This window comes from Ictalurus furcatus, chromosome 12 (genome assembly GCF_023375685.1).
Source record: "Ictalurus furcatus strain D&B chromosome 12, Billie_1.0, whole genome shotgun sequence".
NCBI classification, from domain to species: Eukaryota; Metazoa; Chordata; class Actinopteri; order Siluriformes; family Ictaluridae; genus Ictalurus; species Ictalurus furcatus.
The window spans coordinates 979,736-1,005,101 of NC_071266.1; the positions used below are offsets into that span (position 1 = coordinate 979,736).

Sequence of the window (25,366 nt, forward strand, 5' to 3'; positions counted from 1 at the left end):
CGTCACACCGGAAGTGAACCGGTGGAACCAGAAAAGGCGGAAACGTCACTGCAGCACAAGGGAAAATGGATGCATTAAATAAACTTAAACAATTTGATGCCTATCCAAAGACTCTAGAAGATTTTAGGATTAAAACGTGTGGTGGAGCCACTGGTGGGTATTTCTGAATATTATAAATAAAAACGCAGATGGTCAGGCAGGACAATCTGCACAGAAGAGCTAGGTTGTAGCTAGCCAAGTTCAGTTATTGTTAGTCCACTGATAGTTTCACATTTACTTCGAATATCTAGTACAGAAGTACAAAAGACCTTACTAAATTCTCAAAATGTACCTCGTGTTAAACCTCGAAATAACTGGTGTCGACAGTCCTTTAAATCTCTCAAATCAAGGCGAGGTTTTGTTTGTGAGACCTGTTTACAGTTAGGATAAAACTCCACAGAAAATGGCCCGGCTTTTTAATGGCTGCTGATTTGTTTGTTCTGTTTTGTTCTGTTTTGTTCTGTTTTGTTCTGTTCATTTGACAGTAACGATCATCAGTGGGCTTATTATGCTGATCCTGTTTGTTTCGGAGTTGCAGTATTACCTTACCAAGGAGGTGAGTATTCAAAAACAAACCAACAATCAAATAAAGATGGGAATGTTTAACGGGTTTTATATTAACCATACCCAGTCCTGTTATAATGGATGTGAAAGGACAATAGCTGCAAATGACCTCAGTGCATTTGGTATTCTTCATTCAGTTCAGTCCAGCTGTATCGTTATACCAGTACAGTACATCATAAAGCTTTCTAGCTGTTCTCTCTCAATTTACACCGATCATCCTGCTGAAAAGTTTACATCCCCCTGACTCTTAATGTATCCCGTTACCTTCTTGAGCATCAGTGAATATTTACACCTTGTGTAATAGTCGTGTACAGGTCACTCAGTTGTCCTCAGTGTGAAAAGATGGCTCTTAACTTCATATAGTCGCTGTTGGAAAGGGGTCAGATATGCAGAATATGCTGGAAAAGTAAAGAATGTGCAGGACCTGGAGGATGATTTTGCTCCAGGATTTCTGCTCAGGACAAACAAGGGACTCGTGAAGAACTCTCACAGAACTTAAAAACAGTCGTGGATCATCCAGGTAACGACACAGTGTTAAGAATCAAGGGTGTGTAAACTTTTGAACGGGGTAATTTTTATAAATTCAGCTATTATCTTGTCTTGTGGACTATATGTAAACATCAGTTTTGTGAAATAGATTATTCAGGACAGGACTAAATAAACAACATGGGGTTTTTATGATTCCGCTCATTTTGTTAAGAGTATTAAGATTTAGCAGATTCTGCAAGAGTTATGGAAACTTTTGAGCACAGCTGTGTGTGTGTGTGTATATATGTGTGTGTGTGTGTGTGTGTATATATATATATATATATATAGATATAGATATAGATATAGATATTTCACCATTTCATGTAAAAAAAATTTACCCATTACACTCTAAAACGTAATTAAAAGTAGCCTACATTATATCCACCCTCCTGGGTAAAACATGCATATTAAAGGTACCACCTCAGCAACAATGACAAGTACCTTTATTTATGATGGTGTATATGTTAATATATAGCCAGGCATGGTATGGCACATTCCAGTCCTTATTGCATAATTGTAGACATGCTGTAAGATCCTGATTGAGTGGGTAGCAGTATTACAGCAGTTGTGTGTGTGAGGGGGAACCAGCACCTTGACAGTTTTAAAAACCAGTGTTTATGAAGGGAGAACCAGCAGGTTGGCTCTGGGGTCAGTGGTGATGTGGAGTGCTGTCCTCAGACATTTTAAATGCCCGTTATGGCTGGCGGTGCAGTCCTGATGACAAGCTTGGCTGCCGTGGTCATCTGCTGCAGGGTCTTGTGTTGTTCCAGTGGAGTGGAGTTAAGGTGTGATCACACTAGCGAGTGACAAAGCAACAGACGGCCGTTCATTTTCTATATACGCTCACAACATGGAGCTGCACGTTCATTGACCGCAGCGAGCAACATGTGAGGTGAAGGTTTCTCAACGTTCTCGGCAAATTAGGCACGACACAGTAACGTGACAAATTTCAACCACTGGCTCAAATTATTCCACCAACCAGTCCTGTGTACCATATTTTTTAAAACTCCTCCCTCATAACTAGTTGCATTTAGTTCATATGTACTGCTTGAATTGAAAAAATGGAAGAAAACTTAACTGTTTTTTTGTGGTTTTTTTTGGGGGGGGGGGGGGGGGGCGTTATATCCTGTTATATAAGACCTCTCATATTAAATGTGTACAGAGATGTTGGAGAGAAGAATAAAGCTGGGAAGGAAGTTGCAGGCTGTCTCTGGAGAGAGTTAGCTAGTATAGTTAGTTCATACTGCTGATCTACTAACAAATCTAAAATGAATCCTGGTACGAAATGTATAACAACCAATTTTACACCATTTTTTTAATACACTTTTTAAATACATTTTAACGACATTGTATACTGTAGTACATCACAGACTGTACACCATACATTACTGTATTACTATTGTACTAACCTAAGATTTTGTTTAGTGAGCACTAGTTTGTGTATAATAAATAATATAATTGGTTACACATAACAGTATTTTACACACACTATTGTTATGACAGCTACATACAATCTAAAGATGAGATTTTTAGGCAAAACCTTTAATTACAGGTCCACCCTGAACTCTTTGTGGACACTTCAAGAGGAGACAAGTTAAAGATCAACATTGATGTCGTATTTCCTCATATGCCATGTGCTTGTGAGTAACCGGTATTTTATTCTTCACATGCTTCCACTGATAACCATGCCATCCTTGATATGGCTTTGCTTATTTTTATTTATTGTTGTTTTGTTTTTTTTAAAGTGGACTATGAAGCCATGTCAAGGCTCTGTATACTTGGGCATATATCAGTTCTGTGAAATGTAGTTATGTATTATGCATCCACTACTACTTCAAGTTCCTCTAACTTCTGTCATTCTTGTGTCTCAGATCTGAGCATTGACGCCATGGATGTAGCAGGAGAGCAGCAGCTGGATGTGGAGCACAACCTCTTCAAGCAAAGACTGGACAAGGATGGCAATCCAGTCAGCACAGAAGCAGAGAAACATGGTTGGTATAATCCATTTGACTAATGGACTTAATTTATATACTTTTAAATAATACATACATTTTACATATACTTACAAATGTATGCAACAGAGTAAGCACAGCGCATTTAAAAACAGAATGGTACTCTCTCTGATTCTCTGCAGATTTGGGCCAAGATGAGGGTGAGATTTTCGACCCTAGTAAGCTCGATCCAGATCGCTGTGAGAGCTGCTATGGAGCAGAGACCGATACTTTGAAGTGAGTTTTTTTTTTTTTTCTCTCTAAGTTGAAACGTTAGTGCTTGGGTTCGATAGAAAGGTGTCAGAATTCACAGTGCATCGCAGCTTGCTGTGTATGGGGCTGTTTAGTAACAGACCGGTCAGAGTGCCCATGCTGACCCCTGTCTACCACTGAAAGTGCCTATAATGGGCATGTGAACATTAGAATTGGACCATGGAGCAAAGGAAGAAGGCGGCCTGGTGTGATGAATCAGGTTTTCTTTTACATCATGTGGATGGCCGGGTGCGTGTGCACCACTTACCAGGGGAATAGATGGCACCAGGATGCACTATGGGAAGAAGGCAAGCTGGCGGAGGAAGTGTGATGCTCTGGGTAATGCTCTGCTGGGAAACTTTGGGTTCTGGCATTCATTTAGATGTTACTTTGATACATACCACCTACCTAAACTTTGTTGCAGACCAAGTACACCCCTTCATGGCACACTGCAAAAATTGTTCAAGAATGGTTTGAGAACATGACATGACATGACATGACAAAAAGTTCAGGGTGTTGACTTGGCCTCCAAATTTCCAAGATCTCAATCTGATTGTCCAGCAAATCTCACAAATGCACATTTGATACAAATACACATTAAATATTTCACATTATTTCATTCATACTTAAACAGCTTGATGGTGCTGTTCAAACAAACACAAAAAACATTCTGCCTCCCTTCTGGGTAGAATACACATAAAATAAGAAAAGTTTGTTTCTCTTATTTGAAACCCTAGCTCAGTAGTTAAGACGTTGGACTTCTGATCAGAAGGTTGTGAGTTCAAATCCCAGCACTGCTAAGCTGCCACTGTTAAGATTAACCTCTATGAAAGTGATGGAAAGGCCAAAGTGTGGAGAGAGAAAGGATCCGCTCATGATCCACAACATATAAGTTCACATTTAGCTAGCAAGGTTTTTGTTAAAATTCATTAAAACGATGCCTGTCACATGCTTCCAAATTAAGCGGGCATGCATGTGCACACGTTTGGTGTAGTGTTGTTTCATCATCTCCAGATTGGAAATTAATAGGTTTAATTTATGTTCCTTTGTTGATTTGGATGCACGTTTGGGATCCTTATCTTTAAAGGTCCATCTACTGCCAAGTCAAAATGGGAAGCAACTGGGTTTTTTTACTAATATATCCTGATAATTAGCAGAACTCATGATACGGGGAGAGTGAAGGCTGTCATGTGCTTCCTCCAAGCTACTGCGTCTTTTCAAATGGCTGCTCATGTTACGTCACAGGGCAGGTGAACACATTTAGAAGAAAGTGTTAACTGCCCTTTTCTGTATACCCAAACTCACGGATTGGCTTGTGTCACTTTGATTGACAGGGGAGAGAGTAATGCCATCACTTCCAAGGACAATTTTGCACTCTTGGATTCCTGGCCACAGACATATTCGGGATACAAACTTGGATCCAAATTTCCCCATGATTGGAAGAGAGCACTTTACTAATTATTGTAACATATAATGTAATGTAACTGACAGATGAGACATTAAAGGAACTCTAAAGACTACTGGCCTCCTTACTTCTTAGGTGCTGTAACACGTGCGATGATGTGCGCGAGGCATACCGTCGCCGAGGCTGGGCCTTTAAGACGCCCGACACCATTGAGCAATGCAAGAGAGAGGGCTTCAGTCAGAAGATGCAAGAGCAGAAGAATGAAGGTTGCCAGGTCTACGGCTTCCTCGAGGTCAATAAGGTAGCAAACATACACTGAAAGCAATGTATATTCATGACATATAATCCCAATTAAGTCCATTTCCTTTCCAGGAATGGGGTGAATACTTCTGCAACACTGTTTAGACTAGGGCTGTATTCATCACATTTCTTGGAGGTTGCCTTAGATAAAAGTTATGAATAAATATATTTCTTGCTTAAGGTTGCTGGTAATTTCCACTTTGCCCCTGGGAAGAGCTTTCAGCAGTCTCATGTTCATGGTGAGTACTGATGCCAGTTTACTTTGATATCAGCACTGATTCAGCCTGTGGTAGCAGCACACTCAGATTTTCAGACTACTAGTTATTCAAATTTTAACTAGGTCTTCATAGCAGACAGGATATGAATAGAATCAATCATTTTGAGAAAATCTAGTTTATGATTATTTATTGATAAAATACCGTTCTACAAAACATATGACGTGTGCATGTAATCGTCACCTTATTCCTAGGCTAAATAAATACAGAAAGTTATAAGTTAGATTCTGTAGAAGCATCCTTCATTTGGTATATGGTATGTTTTGGATGAGGTCAGACTACACATGCATGTAAATCCCTCCCACTGCCATGTGCCGCCTGTTTATTGGTTCTTTTTCTTAGGGCGCTTTTACCTCAATCTTTCTTTAGTTCAGTGCATTTTTACAGGTGTGAACACCAAACAACCGTGCCCTGTTGTCCCATCAGTGGTCTTGGTCCTCATCCAAATGAACCATGATTCAGTTCATTTCTGGTGGGAAGACAATTTTGTTAGTCTGTGTGCTGAAAAATACATTTGAACGGAATTGAGCACTTTTTTTCACATTTTTCTTTTTCATTTATATTTTTGTTAATAACGCTTGAACAGACTGTGGAAATCAATACAGGCTTACATCATTATGACCTTAAATAATACACTCCCCTCCGAAAGTATTGGAATAGCAAGGTTGATTCTTTTGTTTTAGGTATACCCCGAAGACATTTGGATTTCAGATCAAAAGACGAATATAGAATAGATGGAATATCTTGATTATCATTGCACAAGTACAATGAAACATCCTTATCAGATGGTAAAAAACAATAAAAGTTGAATATATATATATATATATATATATATATATATATATATATATATATATATATATATATATATATTATGTGTATATATATATATATATTATGTGTATATATATATATATATTATGTGTATATATATATATATATATTATGTGTATATATATATATTATGTGTATATATATATATTATGTATATATATATATATATATATATATATATATATATATATATATATATATATATATTATGTGTATATATATATATATATATATATATATATATATATATATATATATATATATATAATGTATATGTATGTATGTATGTGTGTGTGTGTGTGTGTGTGCAAATGTAGCTATGAAGTAACACTGTAGGCAGTAAAACAGTGTTGACAGTAATGATGCAACAGCTCAGATGTACAAAGCAGCAACAAAACCAGTACAATATGGTAATGTAGATATGGAGACTTCATAAATAACACAATGTAGATAAATATATTATTCCCTGAGAATTGTGGTTATTAATTAATTAGCAGTTGGCAATGTGTTGTAGTGCAAACCTTAGATGTGACAATTACAGGTAGGAACGCATCGATACCAGATTTTCAGTTACACAGCAGTACAGTGAGAGATGATTTGAAGACAGCTTGTTTATTCAACTGTTTATACAGCAATTTCACTGTCAATATCATCAGTTGTAGGACAATTTGTGAACAGTGTAGCCGAGCACTAAAGGCACTTTTTTTAAACAATTTTTTTGCTGTAACAGTGTTAACCAAAAGCTCAAACAATTTCTCAGAAAAAAAAATCTAAAAAAACAAAACAGCTATAAATATAGCTGCAAGCAGCAATTACAGGGCCAAGCACTAGAGAGGCAAAGTAAGGAGATAAGCAAGCATGATTTTGGCATGGTCATGATTTTGACAAACCGTTCAGAAGTTATAAGCAAAATGAGCTTTTTTTCCATATCTCGTGAACAATAGGTGGGGCTGTTCCAAAACTGTGCAGGGACCTGACGTTATGATGCCCATGACCTATACTAAGTTTGGTCTGAATATGCTAATGCAAAGGTTCTCGACCTTTTGCAACTAAAGCCCCCCCCCCCCCCCCCAGCCTTCCCTATCATGTGGCACGTTGTGTCCCCCCCCATATTGGAGGAGACCAGGTATAATGATTATCTATTCTATATAATATATACCTAATCTTGAATGTGTTTTTGATATAGACATATTTTTTTATTTTGCTTTTGTGTTTTTATACTTTTTTAATTACTTGTCATAACTTTTATGATTTAAAAAAATAATAATTTTATAACTTTTATAAAGCTATATAACGGACAGGTATGGAACATGAATGATATAAAAAGTTTCTGAACATTAGAACTACTTTGAACAGGAGAACTAGGCTGTAATAACGTGGACTATTTTACATGTAAAACGTGTTGCATTCCATTCGTCTTGCGTTCTAAAAACATTCACTTAAGAATGATGTAAATTGGGATGAGGGGCGCGTCTCGTTATCCAATCTCCGTCTCTCGGCCCCTCACTGAACAGAGCAGACAGAGAGAGGTGAGAGTGCAGCGGGAAAGCAAGACCTCGCGCTTGCAGGACAGTACTGGCCAAATTTGGAAAGTCGTTAAGGTTTGTCCAAAAAGTTGCTAGATTTATCGCTAGGCGCTTTTTTATTTCTTTATTTTTTCTTTTAAAAAAAAAAGTTGCTAAAGGGGTCTGAAAAGTCACTAAGTTGGCAACACTGGTCTGCACTGACAGCTAGATAAAAGGCAGACTAAGCTCCGCCTCTCCACAGCAAAAAGAAAATGCAGAAGGAGAGAGAACGCGGGGGTTTTCATTTATGCACATTCTATTTGAAAAGCAATAAAATACACAGTACCAAAATGTTGCCGTCTGTGTTTTTTTTCTTGAAAAAGTTTGCACCCCCCTTCCGAGCTCTCCACGCCTTCCCAGGAGCTAAAGCATTATGGAGATATAACATCGCATCCATTTTGGCATGCTTGCTTTCAAATTCATTTGTGCGTCATTTGAGAATGTTTTGACCGATCGCCTTGAGTTCCATTACTTTCTGTTGGCATGGTCCGAAGATGATATGTTTCAGTTTTGGTGAAAATCAGATGAACTGTCCAGGAGGAAAGTCAGTTTTTTACTAAATTCAAAATGGCGGATAGCAAGTTCGGCCAACCATGGCCTAATTGGTATCATTGTTCTCGGCTTGAGGCAAGGAATCTAGGAACATGACAATAGGCAAAAGTAATCAAAAGCAGTTAGCATTTTTTTTAATTGCATGAAATTGCACCATGAAAAGGTGGAGACTGGGAGACTCCAACATTGCTCTGGTTAATTTTGAGACTGTCCTCTATCTGTGTGCCAAATTTCATAACTTTTCCACAAGTGGTTCTATAGGCTGCCATAGACTCAAGAGCAGAAGAAGAAGCAGAAGAATAATAATAAAGTACACCAACAAAAACATTAGGTGACTATGCACCTTTGGTGCTTAGCCCCTAATAATAATAATAATAATAATAACAACCAAAAATTGTAACCAGAGCCAAGAGTGGCAACAGCAATACTACAACCACGGGGAAGACTGTTCATTGGAATTCAGCTAATAAGGACATTCCACAGATTAATTATTTATAGATAAAGGTTCCTAGAATGAAACCTAGATGTCTGTGCACTAGGACTCCTTTAAAAAAGTAAGTGGCAGGTTCTTTCAGGTAAAGAGCAGCATCTCTGCATGTTTGGCTTTAAGCCTGTTTCTTGTTTCATTAAGAACGTGTGACAGAGCTGAACAGTCTTTTGCTTTCCACACTACTGCACGGAGCTGAAAGATATTTTCGTGACCTCGGAGCTAGAACTGGAAATCGTATTTTGTTAACGGACAGTACTGAAAGGGATCGTCTGAACGAGGCAGTGTGGTCTCTCCAAGGTATGTTTCCAACGGTATGGCATCAGCTGCTGGAGCACTGCACTGTGATGCAGATGCATGCTCTGCAATTTCATCAAACATGCTATCCAGACTGTTACTGCGCTGGTCCTAGCAAGGCCTTTTAGTAGGCAGTTCCTCCTGCTCCTCGAGTCCGGCTGCCTTTCCAGCAGATATTTTCTGTAGCTCCAGCATCACAATTTCTTTGGTCTCCTTGGCACTGTCTGTGTTTGAGAAGAACCTATCCTTATATCTACAACACAAAACACATTTGCTGAGTATATCCACACTGGGCTTTATGCCAAATCATTTTTTCGCAAATAACAATTACTTAAAAGTAAATGTTAAGAGGGAATTTAGCTGACTGCTGTTACACCATGTAAGAAGTTCATGATGTGCTTTCTCACAAAGTCGTGCATCTTTGGTAACGCGGTCTCTGTGACGAGATAGCGACTGGGAATGTCGTACTTGACGTACTCCAAACATTAAGAAGGCGTCGAAATCCCACGTTATCAACGACTGACAGTGGTTGATCGTCAAGAACAATATATTGTTTTGGGGTATTTCTTCAAGGCTCTCAGTGTTTTTGTCATCAACTGCTGCTGTTTTCCTTGACTGGTCTGTTTGATGTATGGTTGTTGGTAAACTAGTGGTTTCTTTCTTTTTCAGGACATTCCAAGTTCCAAGGCTATGTGCAATTTCTGTAATGTTCCCTCTTTTTTCAGCTTCAAAATGGCTTGCTTTCTTCTATAGTCAGCTCTCTGGTCTTCATGTGGGTTTATGCTTTTTAACAACAGATGCAGTCTTGAAAGGTGAAACCCAGGCCTCAGTCCAAGAATAGACATTCAGGGCTATTAGTTGTTTAAACAGTCAATCTAACAGGGTATACCTGTGCAACAATGAAATACCTGTCGGTCACATTCCAGTCTTTTTGATCACTTTAAAAATGCGTGGGTTCATACAAAAGGTGCCATGTACTAAGTTGCTTAACACATTTAGATGTAAATATCAGGAACTCAAAGCTGAAATTCATATTCATCTTTTGATCTCAAAACCAAATGTGTTCAGTGAATAGCAAAAATATAATTGGTCTTGCCATTCCAATACTTTCAGAGTGGACTGTAGGTACTGGCCCCTAGTTTTAAATGAAAGCTCAAACATATGTGTAGGAACACCAGAGGATTGGTTTATCCACCTTAAATGATCGGTAATATTGCCATGTAATTCATGTTCGAAAAAAATAAGCCAAGATGAATAAATAGTTCAATAAGGCCGTACCCAAGGTCTGTGTGAAAGTGTCCTTCAGCGTGTTGATTCTGTGCCGCTGAAGACCGATTATATAAACGGTTATATAATTCTGAAAAACGGAATCTCATCCAGTCAATTGTAGATTTTATGGCGGAAGTAACATCTGTCGAGTGTGAACAAATCAAAATAGCACGTGTCATGTGGAAAATGAAAAAATGTCTGAATATCCACTCACTACTGTATTGTGGCCTTGAAGCATGCTGTATTTGGGGGAAAAATATTTCCTGGGTTGACGGCAAGACTTGTTTCTCAAATACATACCTTGATATATTGGCTATTAAATATATAAGCAAAATTCTTATATAAGCAATTTGTTGTTTTTTTTTTGTTTTTTTTTTTACTGGTAATAAGAATATTTATTTATATATTTGAATATTTTCAAACATGAACCCAGGAAATAGGGTTTTCTTCTTTTTTTTTTTCTTTTGAATTTTCAATAACATTACTAGATATAACGTTAACATGTGTTTTACTAATAGAAATACTAAACCCACTCAGTGTAGTGCAGTTTTATCTTTTCGATTGCTGTTCATTGCTACAGGAAAAAAAAGAGATTCTCCCGCTTAAATATGAAGGGTCAAACAAATGTTACGTGATTTATAGGACCAGGTATGTCCTCTTGGACACTTGTTTCCCAAAGCGAAAAAAAAGCACTACTGTGACTCCTTTCTCTTCTTTCTGCAGTTCATGCTGTGGAAAGTAAGTCAATCTTTTACTTACATAGATTTATAGTCCCCTAAACACATTCATATTTTGTACTTAAAAGCCTTTGATTTCTCGCTGTTTTATTATGCTTTGCTTCCATTCCCAGAATTGTGACTTTGATGACTAATCAGAATCAAGGAATTGTCTTGCACAACCAAACGACTTAACATGTTTGCCAAAACTTTTTTTCCTCCTCAGTTCATGATTTGCAGAGTTATGGACTGGATAATGTAAGCCTTGCTTCTTGTTTTTATTTATTTTTCAAGGTCAGATACAGTATATTATCAATAATTTATACCACTGGTGTCATTTAATTAAATTTCTTAAATGTCCATAGATCAACATGACTCACTTGATTAAACATCTCTCATTTGGAAAAGATTATCCTGGAATTGTCAACCCACTAGATGGAACTAATGTTGCAGCAGCACAAGGTATGTTGCTTTTGGTAATAAATTTACAATATCAGGTTTTCGGATCAAAGTTTTTACCCTTCATAGGCTTGTCAATACAACGACATGAACTTGGGCAAAATACACCGTCAACTCTAGAGTTCGAATCATGCCATTAGAAATTTTAATTTAAATGCAAAAATCTCAACTGGAATGTTATTTAGATTTTGTATCATGCAATGTGAAAATATTTGAATTAAAGTGAATTTTGTGGTTTGCAAAAGTGAAATCTGTAACATCTAAAGTCTGGATTTCATGCAAGGGTGTATGGGGTTTGACTGCTTTTGCAAGTTAATTAAAAAAAATCACACTGAAGGAAATTGATTATGCATACATTTCATTTTGAATTTCAGATGTTCAGCTGCACACCCTTAAGTGTGAAACTTGGCTTTAGATATTAGGTTGCTCTTCTGCGAAACATTAAAATCTCAGATGGTGTGATACAAACTCAAAATAAGTGCATTCAAATTAAGATTTTTGCATTGAGATTCAACATGTTTGCTGAAATGGCCAAATCACCGAGTCACATCCAACGTGATTATAGAATTTGTCTAAAAGCAACTTTAAGTATCTGAGAACGCTCTGATTCAGAGAACCTCCCTGAACACAGCACTAGGACCTTTTTTATTATTTATTTATTTTTTTATAAATACAAGCACCTATAGAGGTATTTTTGTTACTTTTTTTTGTTACTTTTGCAGAGGAAGTATAGTAGAAATGAAATGCAGGCAGCAAGAAGTAGGAGCCCAATTTTTCAATGGAAATGGCAATAAATTGATCCTCAAAATCAATTCCCTTCATTTATATCCAACCTAATGTCTGTCTGCAACCCTGAAATATTTTAAGCCGTTATTAGATGTTTTAAATTAATACTAGCCTGCGACTGTCACGATAACTACTTTCGTTGGACGATATATTGTCCCAGAAATAATTGTGCTAAACGATATCATTTAATTTTAAGACCATTTTATGCCATTAATATACAGATAATATAATAGCATAATAATGCAAGTACACCCTTTCAAAGTGGGATGCATTTTGAATTCTTAGGAATATTCAGACACTGGAATTAGAACGTCAAATAATAGTTTGTCTCTGACGAGAAAATCCTTTACATTTAGTCACTATATCTTTGTGTCATATTTATTTGTTTTATTCAGTTCTACTCTGACTAAAATGGCACTGAATATTAATCAATGACATTTTAGTTGAGAAAATGTATATATATATAAAAAAAAAAAAGTATTCACACATTTTACATATTAACTTAAACACGTAACAAAGACGTGAAAGCCTGATCTCCTGAAATAATCTTACAATGAGTACACTATTGTAACACAACATTGTATTCTTTATGCTTTAGTTATTCATTGTCCGTGTTTTAGTGTGTTGGTATGGATTCACAACGTGACTTACCATACTGCCCAGCGCCTTACTTAAGTTCACATGTGCATTCACGTCATTTTGTGCAGAAGCAAGTTGTAATATTCCGGTTATGTTGTGTAGATCTCTGATTAATCTCATGTGTGTATAGGATGCGTTTGGGTGAGTTAATTAACCCGCTAGTAAAGTGCTTCAGTTTACCAGTGTTCATTCACTGTTCGGCTTCAGCTCACACGTCTTAACCAGCTCAATCCCTGACATTATTGACCATGACTGGATTATTTGAAACACTAGAACGATTACACTAGTGCTTACGGTACATCTTAAAAATGCACATTCGAATTCAAAAACTGTGCATTTTAATTCATCTTCGATTCAAAGTGTCTAAAATGTTGGTGATGTTCATTCTTATGTAAACAAACACAAACGGGCAATGTCGAGGTCAGCAGAAATGATGGAGGTCATGTCCATATATTGTGTGATGAGTGGATAACGTCATTATCGTGACAGGCCTACCTGACTTTCCACTATTTGTGAAAAGGACTACCATTTTTATCTTAGCTTGTAATACAACTGATATATTGATGCTTGTCGTAGAAAATGAAGATGGGTCCACTCCTTCATTACCTCAACCCTCTTCTTCCCAAAAGCAGTGCATCAGTGTCTACAAACTGGTAGTGACTATCCTACCTTGTCTCTAATAAAGCATAATAGACTTCTGCAGTTGTATCACAAAAGGACAAATTTCTGTATCTCGCATCTGCATGTCTTACAACTTTCTTTACCAGTTGTTTTAAATTATAATTTTATTAACACAAACTCAGTTTTATGGCATTGTGAATATATGAAAGGAATTTAGAGTCAAGTAAAGTGAACAGCAGAATCAGCAGCGAATGCCCATGCCAATGGCCATGAAGGTCCCGAATGTACCCCCACTTTGCATCATGGTCTTTCCCACTCCACCCATCAGCTCTCGACCTCTCATCCCAATTCTGTATAGAAACAGGAGTATATTAAATTAGTACAGTGTAGAACGTGTACATGCTTATATATATATATATATATATATATACATATATATATATAAATATAAATTATATATAAATATAAATTATATATATATATATATATATATATATATATAAATTTTATATATATATATATATATATATATATATAAATTTTATATATAAATTTTATATATAAAATATATAATAATATATTTATTATAATATATTTATATTATATATATATAAAATATTTTATATATATATAATATAAATATATTATAATAAATATATTATTATATATTTTATATATAAAATTTATATATATATATATATATATATATAAAATATTTTATATATATAATATAAATATTATATATATGAAATATTTTATATATATGAAATATTTTATATATATAATATAAATATATATATATAATATTTATATATAAATATTTTATATATAAAATTTATATATATATATAATATTTATATATATATATAAAATTTATATATATATATAATTTATATATATATATAATATTTATATTATATATATATAAAATATTTCATATATATAATATTTATATTATATATATATATATAAAATATTTTATATATAATATATATATATATATATATATATATATATATATATATAAATAAATAAAAATTACACACACACCATATTGAACCAAAGGATGACAATATTATCTGTCTAGTAGCAGCAAGTCAAGAACCCTGGACTTTAAACCCCCCCCTTCTCCCTAATATAGTCATGGCTAATTCACACACCCTCCAGTTAAGTCTCCACTATCATACGACAGACCTCGGAGGGCGAAGGCTATCACATGCTTCTGCCAAGACATGTAAAGCCAGCCAACCACCGCTTTTCAAACTGCTGCTCCTACAACGTCAAGGGGCGGTGTAACACGCTCAGCGGAAAGTACTATACACCCACTTGGTACACATGAGCTCACAGATGCCCATGACTGGCTAGTGGTGCTGTAATTGATGGGGGAGAGAGTATGCCACGCCTTCCTCCGAGTCAGTTTTGCTCTCTTGGACTCCCAGGCATGGATGGCTGTGGCATAATCACAATTCAAAATCGCAATCTCCCTGGACTTATAATCTTGAGGATGATTTTCACCACTCACAAATACGGTATTGCTACACTGGGTTGTCAATCATTCGGCCTGCGGGCCTGATGACGGTTCAAATCTGGCCCTCCAAAAAAAAAAAAAAACATGTAGACAGTGTGCAGTCTAAATAAAAATGTGTGTATTGTATTTGTAACACTGGAAAAGTTCAAGGACATGAACACATGCGAGGCATTGATTTTATTATTATTATTTTTTTAACATAAAATGGCCTCTTGCCTAAAATGAGCGTTACACCCCTGCACTAGACAGACCATGTTGTATCCTTGGGAAGCTGTGAGCCACTCTCTTTAAATTCTTAAACAAAGTGGAAATCTCACCGTAGACAGGAGAACGTTCCAAACATGGCACCGGCAGCCATTCCGACTGCAAAGCCCATCATGAAGCCCATCTTCACTCGGTCAAAACAGCTTGGCTGTGCCTGTCCATACGGTCCTACAGCTACAGGCATCTGTACTCTGGACAGGTCTAAATGTAAACACATACATGTCGTGAAAACACAAACTCATGCTGTTTGTTAGTGACCTAAAAGGTTTATTTCACAGATTGATTTGGGCAGTGTATTATATTTTCTTTATCTTCATAATAAACCTGGACTAGGGGCTGGGATGCTATTCTGTCATAGTTCTATATACATGATAAAGTTAGAAACAGCTGTACCTTTAATATTACATAGGGATGCACCGAAATGAAAAACTTGGCCGAAGGCCAAATACCAAACACGTTTTTTCGCGTTTTTTCCCCACCACTGCATAAAATAGTCAAAATGTGCTTTTTACTATTTTGTGTAGCTTTTCAAAGAAAAAAAAAATCAATTACAAAAACTACAATTTCAAAATATTTATTTAACACAGAACATTTTTTTCATTCCAGCAGGCATAGGCTACCAACAAGGCACAATATAACTTTAAATAAATAAATGAGTAAAATAAAAATATTTTGATGTGGTCATCTTTGATCCTCTTGAATAGCCGATGTTAGTCCTATAACTGACTGCTGAAAGAATGGAACACTCTGTAGCCTACAACTAAAAAGTGCATTGACAGGAGTGCAGAAAATGGTTCTATTGGGTTCTATAGGGCTGATTATATTGGGGATATATACCGCTCGCGTCCCTGTACACCTCGCCGAGTATTAGAGTAGATATAGTAGAGTTAGATACGTTGTTTAATGTTATGTTCCTTGATAGATTTAGTTAGTTTGAACTATAGATTAGTTCATTTAGTCCCCGCTGGTTTTTCCGCTCCCAGTCCATAGTACTAGTTCATGTTTCTTGTTTTGTGTTGTGACCCTGTTTTCAGTGGCGACTCTGATTCCTGCTTCGCCCCTTTTACGCCTGTTTGCCGCTCGCCGACCCTTTGCCTGTCTTGACTACGTTTTTTGGATTACGATTTGGATTTGTCTGCCTGCCCTTAAATAAATACATCTTTACCTTCTTCCGTACTCTACTCCCTTACGTCTCGCGACGTGACAGAATGCTCCGGAACGGAAACAAAACAAACGCACGTGTCCACAGTAAACAATGTCACGACTGTCAACATCCGAAGAGCATGCGCTCACTGATCGCTCGTGCACGTAGCTCGTGCATGCGCGCCCTCTCATCTGCCGGAAGTGGAGGTCGTGACATTCACGCGTCTCACTCTGGTTGCTAGGTTATTTGGTCGCGTCATCAAACACGTCATTGTTCGGTCAAATTTATCCAGCGTTTCTGAACACCGAAAGTGCTTTTTTTTTTGTTGTTGTTGCTATTTCGGTTGCCGAACATTCGGTGCATCCCTAATATTATACTGCTATAGGGATATTTCTAGGCGCAGTAGTCTCAATGTGCATTGATTTTTTAAAAAAAACATTTTTAAGAAATGTGGCATATTATAAAGTACAAACATTCTCGCAGTTCTGCAGCCTAAAGTAAATATGAGGTTCTAACAAAGAGTAATATTACATGTTCTCATACCCCATTAAAAAAAACAAACCCCAGTGCATAGCGCGAGCTGGAAACCTCAATCGAGCTGATTTAATTTTAGCTGCAGACTTCATAAGCAGTGTTTATATGAATACTATGGAAAGCTTAGTGCATGTCTAGCTGATATGTAAGTAACTCGTCGTAATACTAGACCTTATTTTTTTATTTTCCAGACAACGATAAGCAGCTAATCCAGTTTTGTTTGTAGCAACTATGCTAGCGTCGCCGAGGCCTGGCTTTGAACAACCTTTAAAATACAAACAGAAACTTAGCGTCGCAGACTGGAGAAAATGATCTACCATCATATATAAAGTATACCTTTCCCAGACAACTGATCGAGTATTTCCGCTGGATGGAAGCGTTTTTAAAACTGCTTCGAGCCTCGCAGTTTGTACCGCTAACGTGTTGTGGATGCTAGCCCTTTCAGAAAGACCCCATTGCGTAACAGGAAACAGTAAAGAGGAGAACATGCCACTTAGCGCCTCCTACAGGCTGAGCCTAGACTGCAGCTGGTTTTTATCTCAACTGTTTTCATGCTTTTTCTTTTTCTTCTCTCATTTTCCAGCGTCAATGATGTACCAGTACTTCGTGAAAATAGTTCCAACAGTTTACGTTAAAGGAGACGGGGAGGTGAGTTTCCTACACGTGAAAGTAAAATGAACCTAAATAGTTAGCTTGTGTGAGATACATGAGACTGAAGCCCTGATGCTGTATTCCCAGATGGCGTGTGTGGAGTGTGTTCTGGTTCAGCTGCGCCTCAGGTCACACACCGGCTGCAAGCATGAGCCACTGCAGATATGTTAATTCTAATATCTGCAGTGGCTCGTAAATAAGAACCAATAAACGACATAACTAGAAATCACACCTCCAGGGTTGTGGGTTCGATTCCCGCGGCCCTGTGTGTGCGGAGTTTGCATGTTCTCCCCGTGCTGCGGGGGTTTCTTCCGGGTACTCCGGTTTCCTCCCCCAGTCCAAAGACATGCATGGTAGACTGGTCGTCATGTCCAAAGTGTCCGTATTGTATGAATGGGTGTGTGAGTGTGTATGTGAGTGTGCCCTGCGATGGATTGGCACCCTGTCCAGGGTGTACCCCGCCCTGTGCCCCATGTTCTTTGGGATAGGCTCCAGGTTCCCCCGCGACCCTGTAGGTTAAGTGGCGTAGAAAATGGATGGATGGATATATTTTAAAATAATCTTACGAAGAAATGTTTAAAATATTGTGACTAAAGAGACATAAGATTACCACAGTCAAAAATAAATATATCAACCCTAACATTGTCTGCATGCTGTTTTGAATACACACTGCAGTGTCTGTACGAGGGGGATTCCTATTATCATTAATTTCCAATATTATTATTAACTCCCTGTACGTTTGTCAGATTTCGGCCTACTGTAAGGACCTATACCATTACCGTGTATCATCACGGCAAGCTACATGTACAAGAAGCGCTTATATATTTTCATTATTATTATTATTATTATTATTATTATTATTCACTCCCTTACAGTAAGCACTATAATCCTGATCAGGGTTACTGTGTATTCGGAGCCTAAACTGGAACCACAGTGTGTAAAGAGGGAATAAGCCCCAGATGTGATGACAGTCCATTGCAGGTCACCGTGTGCACACATTCACAGCAGGGGTAATTATTTTAGCCATTCCACCTATTGGCAAGTTTTTGGGAGGTGGGAGGAAACCGGAGAACCTGCAGGTAACGCACATGGACAGACACACAGTGACCTGAGCTCAGGATCAAACCCAGGACCATAGGTTTAAGTCCATTATTATTCAAATAAACTTCTTTTGTATGACTTACAAATAATAATCAAAAAACAGCTAAATCATGTATCTATTTTTGTCATACAAAATCTAGTAATGAGATGGCATTTAGGGCATTTGTGCTAGATATGTGCCTTTGGGATACAGATCTAGATCATTCTGAAATACTGGAAAACAAAGGTTTTAATGAATGTAGAACTTCCACTACTAGAGGTCTTTGAATAAAAAAGAAACCGCTTCGATGTCGGTGGTGTTTCCAGCCAGTTAGAGAATTGTAGGTCAGTAGAGTTTACTAAACAGAGGATTGATTGTATGCCTGAAAGGTTTTTTTTTTCTAAGGTGGTGAAGACAAACCAATTTTCAGTGACCAGACATGAAAAAGTAGCCAATGGGCTGATTGGAGATCAGGGTCTGCCTGGTGTATTTGTGCTGTATGAGCTCTCACCCATGATGGTCAAATTCACAGAGAAACAGCGGTATGTTTTCACAGCACTCATATGCTCATACAGGAATACCTTGTACATGAATCTTGTTTGTTTTGTTTTTTTTTCTTCTTCTTCCAGGGTTTATTGCTTTGCTACAGAACATAGCTATAACTATAGCTTATATAATTATAATAGCTAATAGCTTATAATTGGACACTGCAGTAATCTCCCAAGGAGAGGAAACAATAACACAAACAAGGGTTAATATGTAATTTACATAAGCATATACATGAGAGCACTCTGACTGACTGTTGTTTGTCCTTCCAGGTCATTCACTCACTTTCTAACAGGAGTATGTGCTATTATAGGTGGTGTTTTCACAGGTACGTGACACATAACTGTTTATCCCTAATATTTATGCAGTGGCTGTATATTAGATTATTCCTTTTCTGTTCTTCTAGTTGCTGGACTCATCGATTCTTTAATATACCACTCAGCAAGAGCTATACAGAAAAAGATTGAGTTGGGAAAATCTTCCTAGCTACATCTCTGAACCTACCATGAACAACTGTTCATGAATGTCTAGCTGTTTGTGTGTGTTTGGCCGCAAAGAACACTTCCTTGACACATGGCCTCTCCATTGGACACATACGGGTACCTCACCGAGGCTTTCACTTTAATGAAGAAACCAACTAACTGGACTTCAAAAGTAACTGGACACCTCTAGGGTTCATTATGACAGAGAGGCACCAATGAATCTTTTTTTTTTTTTTTGAATTGTACATTAAACTGAAAAATACATGTAGTACAGCAAGTATTGTTAGTTAAATTAGCTAATGTCACTGAATGCAATCCAGAGCCATTGTTTACTTCACATGGATTTAATAAATGTAATATTAGTACGCTGTTAGCATTCAGATTTAACAAATCTCTCATATATGAAGCCAGTTCCTGAGTGGGAATTATGAGTTGAGGGAGTGTTTTCTTTGAGTTTTTCCCGTCCAAGGTTAAATGCAGCATAATTAACACAAGATCTTCAATGGCATCCAATATTCATTTTATAATGAAACTCTTGAGTTTAAAATTGTAATGTCTTTTATCTAAATATCGCTCGATTTTCACTTTGGTTAATGGTTTCCTTTGCTATGTTACCCACAGTGCATTTGAGCTGCTGATAGTAGTGCCAGTGGGATTTAGCTCTTACTTCATAGATATCTTCGTAGATACCTAAAGACGGTGATGCTGCAGCGCTTTAGTCCTTCACTCTGTCTAGTGCGCTCACCACCACATCTGTACACGCTGTACAGATAAGGTTCCAGAGCTTACACTTTCATTACTAACCGAGCAGAATCGATGTGTAGCTCAGCGCAACTGTGATGTATAACTGCATTTCAGTCTAGAACTTTGAATGCAACTTTTTATCTTCACTCCTGCAGTACACTGATGGTATTAGTATGACATTGAAGCAGGAAGAGAAGCTCTTGTTCTTTTGTTTTAAGGAGCGGACAGCAAAATCTGAGCATTATCACGTATGCTTGTGATTGCTGAAAGATTTTCTCCTATAAAGTGGCAGTGGAACTGTACTAACAATGTCCCCCAGTGAAGTCAGCATGACACACATCCGCTTACTTCTACCAGCAATAATGAAAACATTTTTTAAAAATTGGCCCCGGAATCATAAAACTTATCACAGAAATTCAGTATAAACATTGAATGTGTTTCAGGGTGGAGGTTTCCTTTAAAGGTGTGCTTTATATATTAGAGTTTTAGAATTGGCTTGGTGAACAGGTGTGGTTTGACCTTTATTTTAAAATGTCACTTTTCATAAAACTGTAGAGTTGAGTTTTATGTCATTACTTAATCGAATTCTGAGAAAATCAGCTCTGTGTTTCTAGTGTTTTCGGGCTTTTCTGACACATTTCCTGTTAAATCTCAGCAGTCAGCATTACAGTAATGAAGGCAGTTTAATTCGGGCCTAACTTGATCTCAAAGATAAAACCAGACCATAAAGTACTTGTTCCATGAAACAGGTGAACTGTACTTGATTGTGAAACAATGTTAAACAATGGTTATTAACTAAAATAAAATAAAATAAAAAATAGTCCTTGCAATCCTGTATTGTTTTTTGCCCTTGTTGTATTTAAAACAATTTCTTCAGTGGTTTCTATGGTCTGCTTTCTTTGAATTTCCTGCCTTCCTTACTAGTTAGCTTGTTCACTATGGGCTGAAAGTAACAAAAATAATTTATTAAAATTGACTTGATTAACACCATTCCATTTGAAGTTTTTTTTTTTAAAAAGTCATGTAAGAAAAAAGTTAAATGGATCTGAGAAAATTTGATTGAATAAAATCGAAGACAGTTAAATGTAATAGTGTGGATTTAATAAAACATGAGTATTTGATGTTCTGTAGTTCAGCATTAATCATTCTAAACTACCATTATCATGCAGGGTGATCGGGTATAAGGAACAGTACATCCAGTATTCTTTGGTTTAAAAAAAAAAAGAATGTTACTGAATGAAAATAATTGTAGGATGCATTTTGCATAACTTTTACTCTTAAAAAAAAAAATTCATCAAATTAATATTTCGCTGTTTGCACTGTGCATAGTTAACTAGCAGAAGAAATTGATGTCAGGTGTTATAACTTCAAATCAGATGTTATATTTAAACGGCTGTTTTAAAGGGGATGTTGTGTAATATTGTCATTTTAGGAGCAGAAATTGCCCAGAAGACACTTATGTTAATTCCAATGGCTCGTCTAACAAACATCCGTTAAGATATCTAGAGATATGTTTCAAAATGGCGACAGAAAATGTTGACGGTCATATTAAAATAGTATCGTAATGGTGCACGTGAATTTATACCTCTTTGAGCAAGTCTATAATGCACTCATAAATGGTGCTTCTTTGTAATTGCACCATCAAATTCAAATTCAGGGGATGGCTTTGTGTATATACAAAGAGTGGGAGTGTGACAGATGGATGGTATGTTTGTATGCCTGCATGTTTTGTTAAGTGCTGTGTATGCTTGGGAAAGATTCTACCTATATTTTGACTCTATGCCGGTTTTTAGATTGGCAAATAGATGTAACACTGTAAACAGAATCTTTCTATCATGTGAGTGGACCAGTGGATACATCAGTTGCCAAGTTTCTATCTACTTTTTGCGCTTTTTTGTCAACAAGGTAAACGTGCATAAAAAAAGTTGTGATATTTGCTGTCTCCCGCCTGTTTCCATCCAGTTGGCCTTTTACCAATAAAATGGTGTGCGTGATGACATCATCCTTTAAAAAAAAAAAATGGTCACATAAGTTTTGGTGTGTTGCAAAAGAAATCTGCCCTTAAGTCATTTCCATACATAATTTTGTGCACATTGCAAATCGTGTACCTTTTGCATCCCACATTGTCCTTAAATCTTTGTAAAATGGAGAGAGTATTGAGACGATAAAATTAAGTTGGCCAGCTTACTGTCATTTTAATTAGACCAATAATTGCAATTGTATAAAATATCAAAAGATGACCTCAGAACGGAGCAGTTGCTCGTCGGATAGGGCTCCAAGTAACTGCCCTCATGCGATGAAGCTCACGGGTCTGAGAGGTAGTGTTGGAGAGACACTTCACAGAAAGTCTCTGGCTGCGACATTTTAGAAAGTTACGGCCCACGTTTGAGATGCAATTAATTGGTCCTGATTTTTCGGCCATCGCACCACAGGTTCCAACCTGAAAGGGGGCGGGATCGCCATCACCCTGTTCAAGCTGGCAACCTGCACTGAGTACAGAGTAGTAGGGGAAACTTTCGGGGGCTAGTCAAACGACTGTCCATCGATGTGCATATGCTATGTGCACAGCTATTAAAGAAAACTTACTGTGGCATTATATCAGGCTGCCGAATGTAGTGGAGGCCAATGAAATTGCATACTGTAATTCCTTGGCGCATCTTATGCCGCAGGTTTATGGTGTGCTGGATGGCATGCCCTCCCCTATTCTTCCCCTGACTGATGGATAAATTCTGTCATGTGACATTTTTTTGCATGAAAGCCATTTTCTCAACCAAAACTGTTTCCAAACTAATTTTTCACATTTGAAATATCGACATAGAATTTATGCACTAAATTTAAGCAAAAAAAGATTATGTCGGCACGAGGAATTTTATCGATAATTTGTGTTTTGATTGCCAATATAGGTAAACATTTGAATGCGCTAAACTTTTTTTTTTTCTTTTTTGCAAAAAGTAAATAAATAAATCCTTGGATGGAAATGTAGCTAGTCACACTACACTGTCATGTAAACATTTTTGTAGGTAACATTTGTAGGGAAATTTCTGCTTTATTACTACGGTTGAATCCTCAGACATACATAATATTAAAGTTTAATAACTTATATTTTTAAGATTATATTGTATCTGCAAATACAGTGCCCTCCACTAATATTGGCACCCTTGGTAAATATGAGCAAAAAAGGCTGTTAAAAATTGTCTTTATTGTTTAACCTTTTGATCTTTTGTTCAAAACATTCACAAAAATACTCTGCTCTCATGGATATCAAACAACTGCAAACACAACACAAGTTTATTAAAAATCAATTTAAAAAATCTTTATTGAATATATGTGTGCAACAATTATCGGTACCCCTATGAATTCATATGAGAAAAATAGATTTGAAGTATGTTCCCACTGATATTTTAAAAAAATTTGTACACCTGGGTGACTAGGAACAGGAAATTGTTCAACCATGACTTCCTGTTTCACAGGGGTATAAATATGAGGTAACACACAGGCCAAATTCCCTTACTTATTCATAACAATGGGTAAGAGCGAGGACTATAGCTGTGATGTGCGGCAAAAGGTTGTTGAGCTTCACACAATGGGGCGTGTCTATAAGAAAATAGCACAAGCATTGAAAATGCTCATTTCCACCATCAGGGCAATAATTAAGAAGTTCCAGTCAACTGGAAATGTTATGAATCGACCTGGAATTGGACGAGTGTCTATATCGTCTCAACGCACTGTGAAGAGGACGGTTCGAGTGGCCAAAAGATCTCCAAGGATCACAGCTGGAGAACTGCAGAAGTTAGTCGTGTCTTGGGGTCAGAAAGTCTCCAAAACTACAATCTGAAGTCACCTACATCAACACAAGCTGTTTGGAAGGATTTCAGGAAGAAAGCCTCTACTCTCATCCAAAAACAAACTCGAGCGTCTTCAGTGTGCCAGACACTACTGGAACTTCAAATGGGATCGGGTTCTATGGTCAGATGAAGCCAGAATAGAGCTTTTTGGCAATAAACACCAGAGGTGGTTTTGGAGCACACAGAGAGGTAGCCATATGGAAAAGTACCTCATGCCCACGGTTAAATATGGAGGTGGATCTTTAATGTTTTGGGGCTGTTTTTCTGCCAGAGGACCTGGACATTTTGTTAGGATACATGGCATCATGGACTCTATCAAATATCAACAGATATTAAATGGAAACCTGACTGCCTCTGCCAGAAAGCTTCAAATGGGCCGTGGTTAATGATACAGACATACATCAAAAATGACCACAAAATAAAGGTCCTGCCATGACCATCCCAGTCCCCTGACTTGAAACCCATAGAAAACCTGTGGGGTGAACTGAAGAGGAGAGTCCACCAGTGTGGACCTCCAAAGGATCTGGAGAGATTCTGTATGGAGGAACGATCTCAGATCCCTCACCATGTATTCTCCAACCTCATCAGGCGTTATAGGAGAAGACTCAGAGCTGTTACCTTGGCAAAGGGAGGTAGCACAAAGTATTGTTGCACAACTATATTTAACAATGATATTTTTTGGATAAACCTGTGTTATGGTTGCAATTGTTTGATATAAGAGTATGAGAGCAGAGTATTTTTGTGAATGTTTTGAACAAAAGATCACAAGTTTAAACAATAAAGAAAAATTTTCACAGCCTTCTCCTATTTACCAAGGGTGCCAATATTAGTGGAGGGCACTGTATGAAACAGAAAAAAAACATTGGTGTACAAGCACTATTTACAATTGCATACCTTACACTTCAATAAAAGTTATGATTAAATAACATTATGGTATTGTTATTGTTAAGAGGACTTAATCCAGAGCC

The 25,366-nt window shown here is 37.1% G+C and overlaps 2 protein-coding genes across 8 annotated transcripts; one reads left to right on the forward strand and one right to left on the reverse strand.

Moving 5' to 3' along the window:
• Positions 1 to 36: 36 nt before the first annotated feature.
• Positions 37 to 21,674, forward strand: ergic3 (ERGIC and golgi 3). Of its 7 annotated transcripts, XR_008387251.1 has the most exons (14): positions 37 to 153; positions 525 to 595; positions 2,684 to 2,771; positions 3,003 to 3,122; positions 3,266 to 3,359; positions 4,915 to 5,080; positions 5,261 to 5,318; positions 11,301 to 11,332; positions 11,440 to 11,536; positions 17,633 to 17,697; positions 17,788 to 18,211; positions 18,447 to 18,504; positions 18,598 to 18,838; positions 19,187 to 19,311. XR_008387251.1 is itself a non-coding variant. In XM_053637888.1 (13 exons), exons 1-13 carry the CDS (start codon positions 66 to 68, stop codon positions 19,811 to 19,813), a joined length of 1,152 nt encoding a protein of 383 aa, XP_053493863.1. In that variant the 5' UTR covers positions 37 to 65; the 3' UTR covers positions 19,814 to 21,674. The 7 variants fall into 7 exon arrangements, 2 of the variants coding, with proteins under 2 accessions (XP_053493863.1, XP_053493864.1); XR_008387249.1 differs by having other exon boundaries at positions 17,788 to 18,504; positions 18,598 to 18,710; positions 19,187 to 19,324; XR_008387250.1 differs by lacking the exon at positions 18,447 to 18,504 and having other exon boundaries at positions 18,576 to 18,710; positions 19,187 to 19,324.
• Positions 13,726 to 17,514, reverse strand: romo1 (reactive oxygen species modulator 1). Its single transcript, XM_053637890.1, has 3 exons — positions 17,386 to 17,514; positions 15,425 to 15,572; positions 13,726 to 13,929 (listed from the first exon to the last, which is right to left on the reverse strand). The coding sequence occupies exons 2-3, from the start codon at positions 15,553 to 15,555 to the stop codon at positions 13,821 to 13,823; spliced, it is 240 nt and encodes a 79-aa protein (XP_053493865.1). The 5' UTR covers positions 15,556 to 15,572; positions 17,386 to 17,514; the 3' UTR covers positions 13,726 to 13,820.
• Positions 21,675 to 25,366: the final 3,692 nt, after the last annotated feature.

Bases quoted from the DNA above. Each gene is read 5' to 3' on its own strand.
- ergic3 (XM_053637888.1), top strand. From the start codon at position 66: ATGGATGCATTAAATAAACTTAAACAATTTGATGCCTATCCAAAGACT. The intron at 3,360-4,914 runs GTGAGTTTTTTT...CTTACTTCTTAG, and splicing joins GCAGAGACCGATACTTTGAA to GTGCTGTAACACGTGCGATG. The intron at 11,537-17,632 runs GTATGTTGCTTT...CTCATTTTCCAG, and splicing joins TAATGTTGCAGCAGCACAAG to CGTCAATGATGTACCAGTAC.
- romo1 (XM_053637890.1), bottom strand. From the start codon at position 15,555: ATGCCTGTAGCTGTAGGACCGTATGGACAGGCACAGCCAAGCTGTTTT. The intron at 13,930-15,424 runs GTGAGATTTCCA...GTTTCTATACAG, and splicing joins GGAACGTTCTCCTGTCTACG to AATTGGGATGAGAGGTCGAG.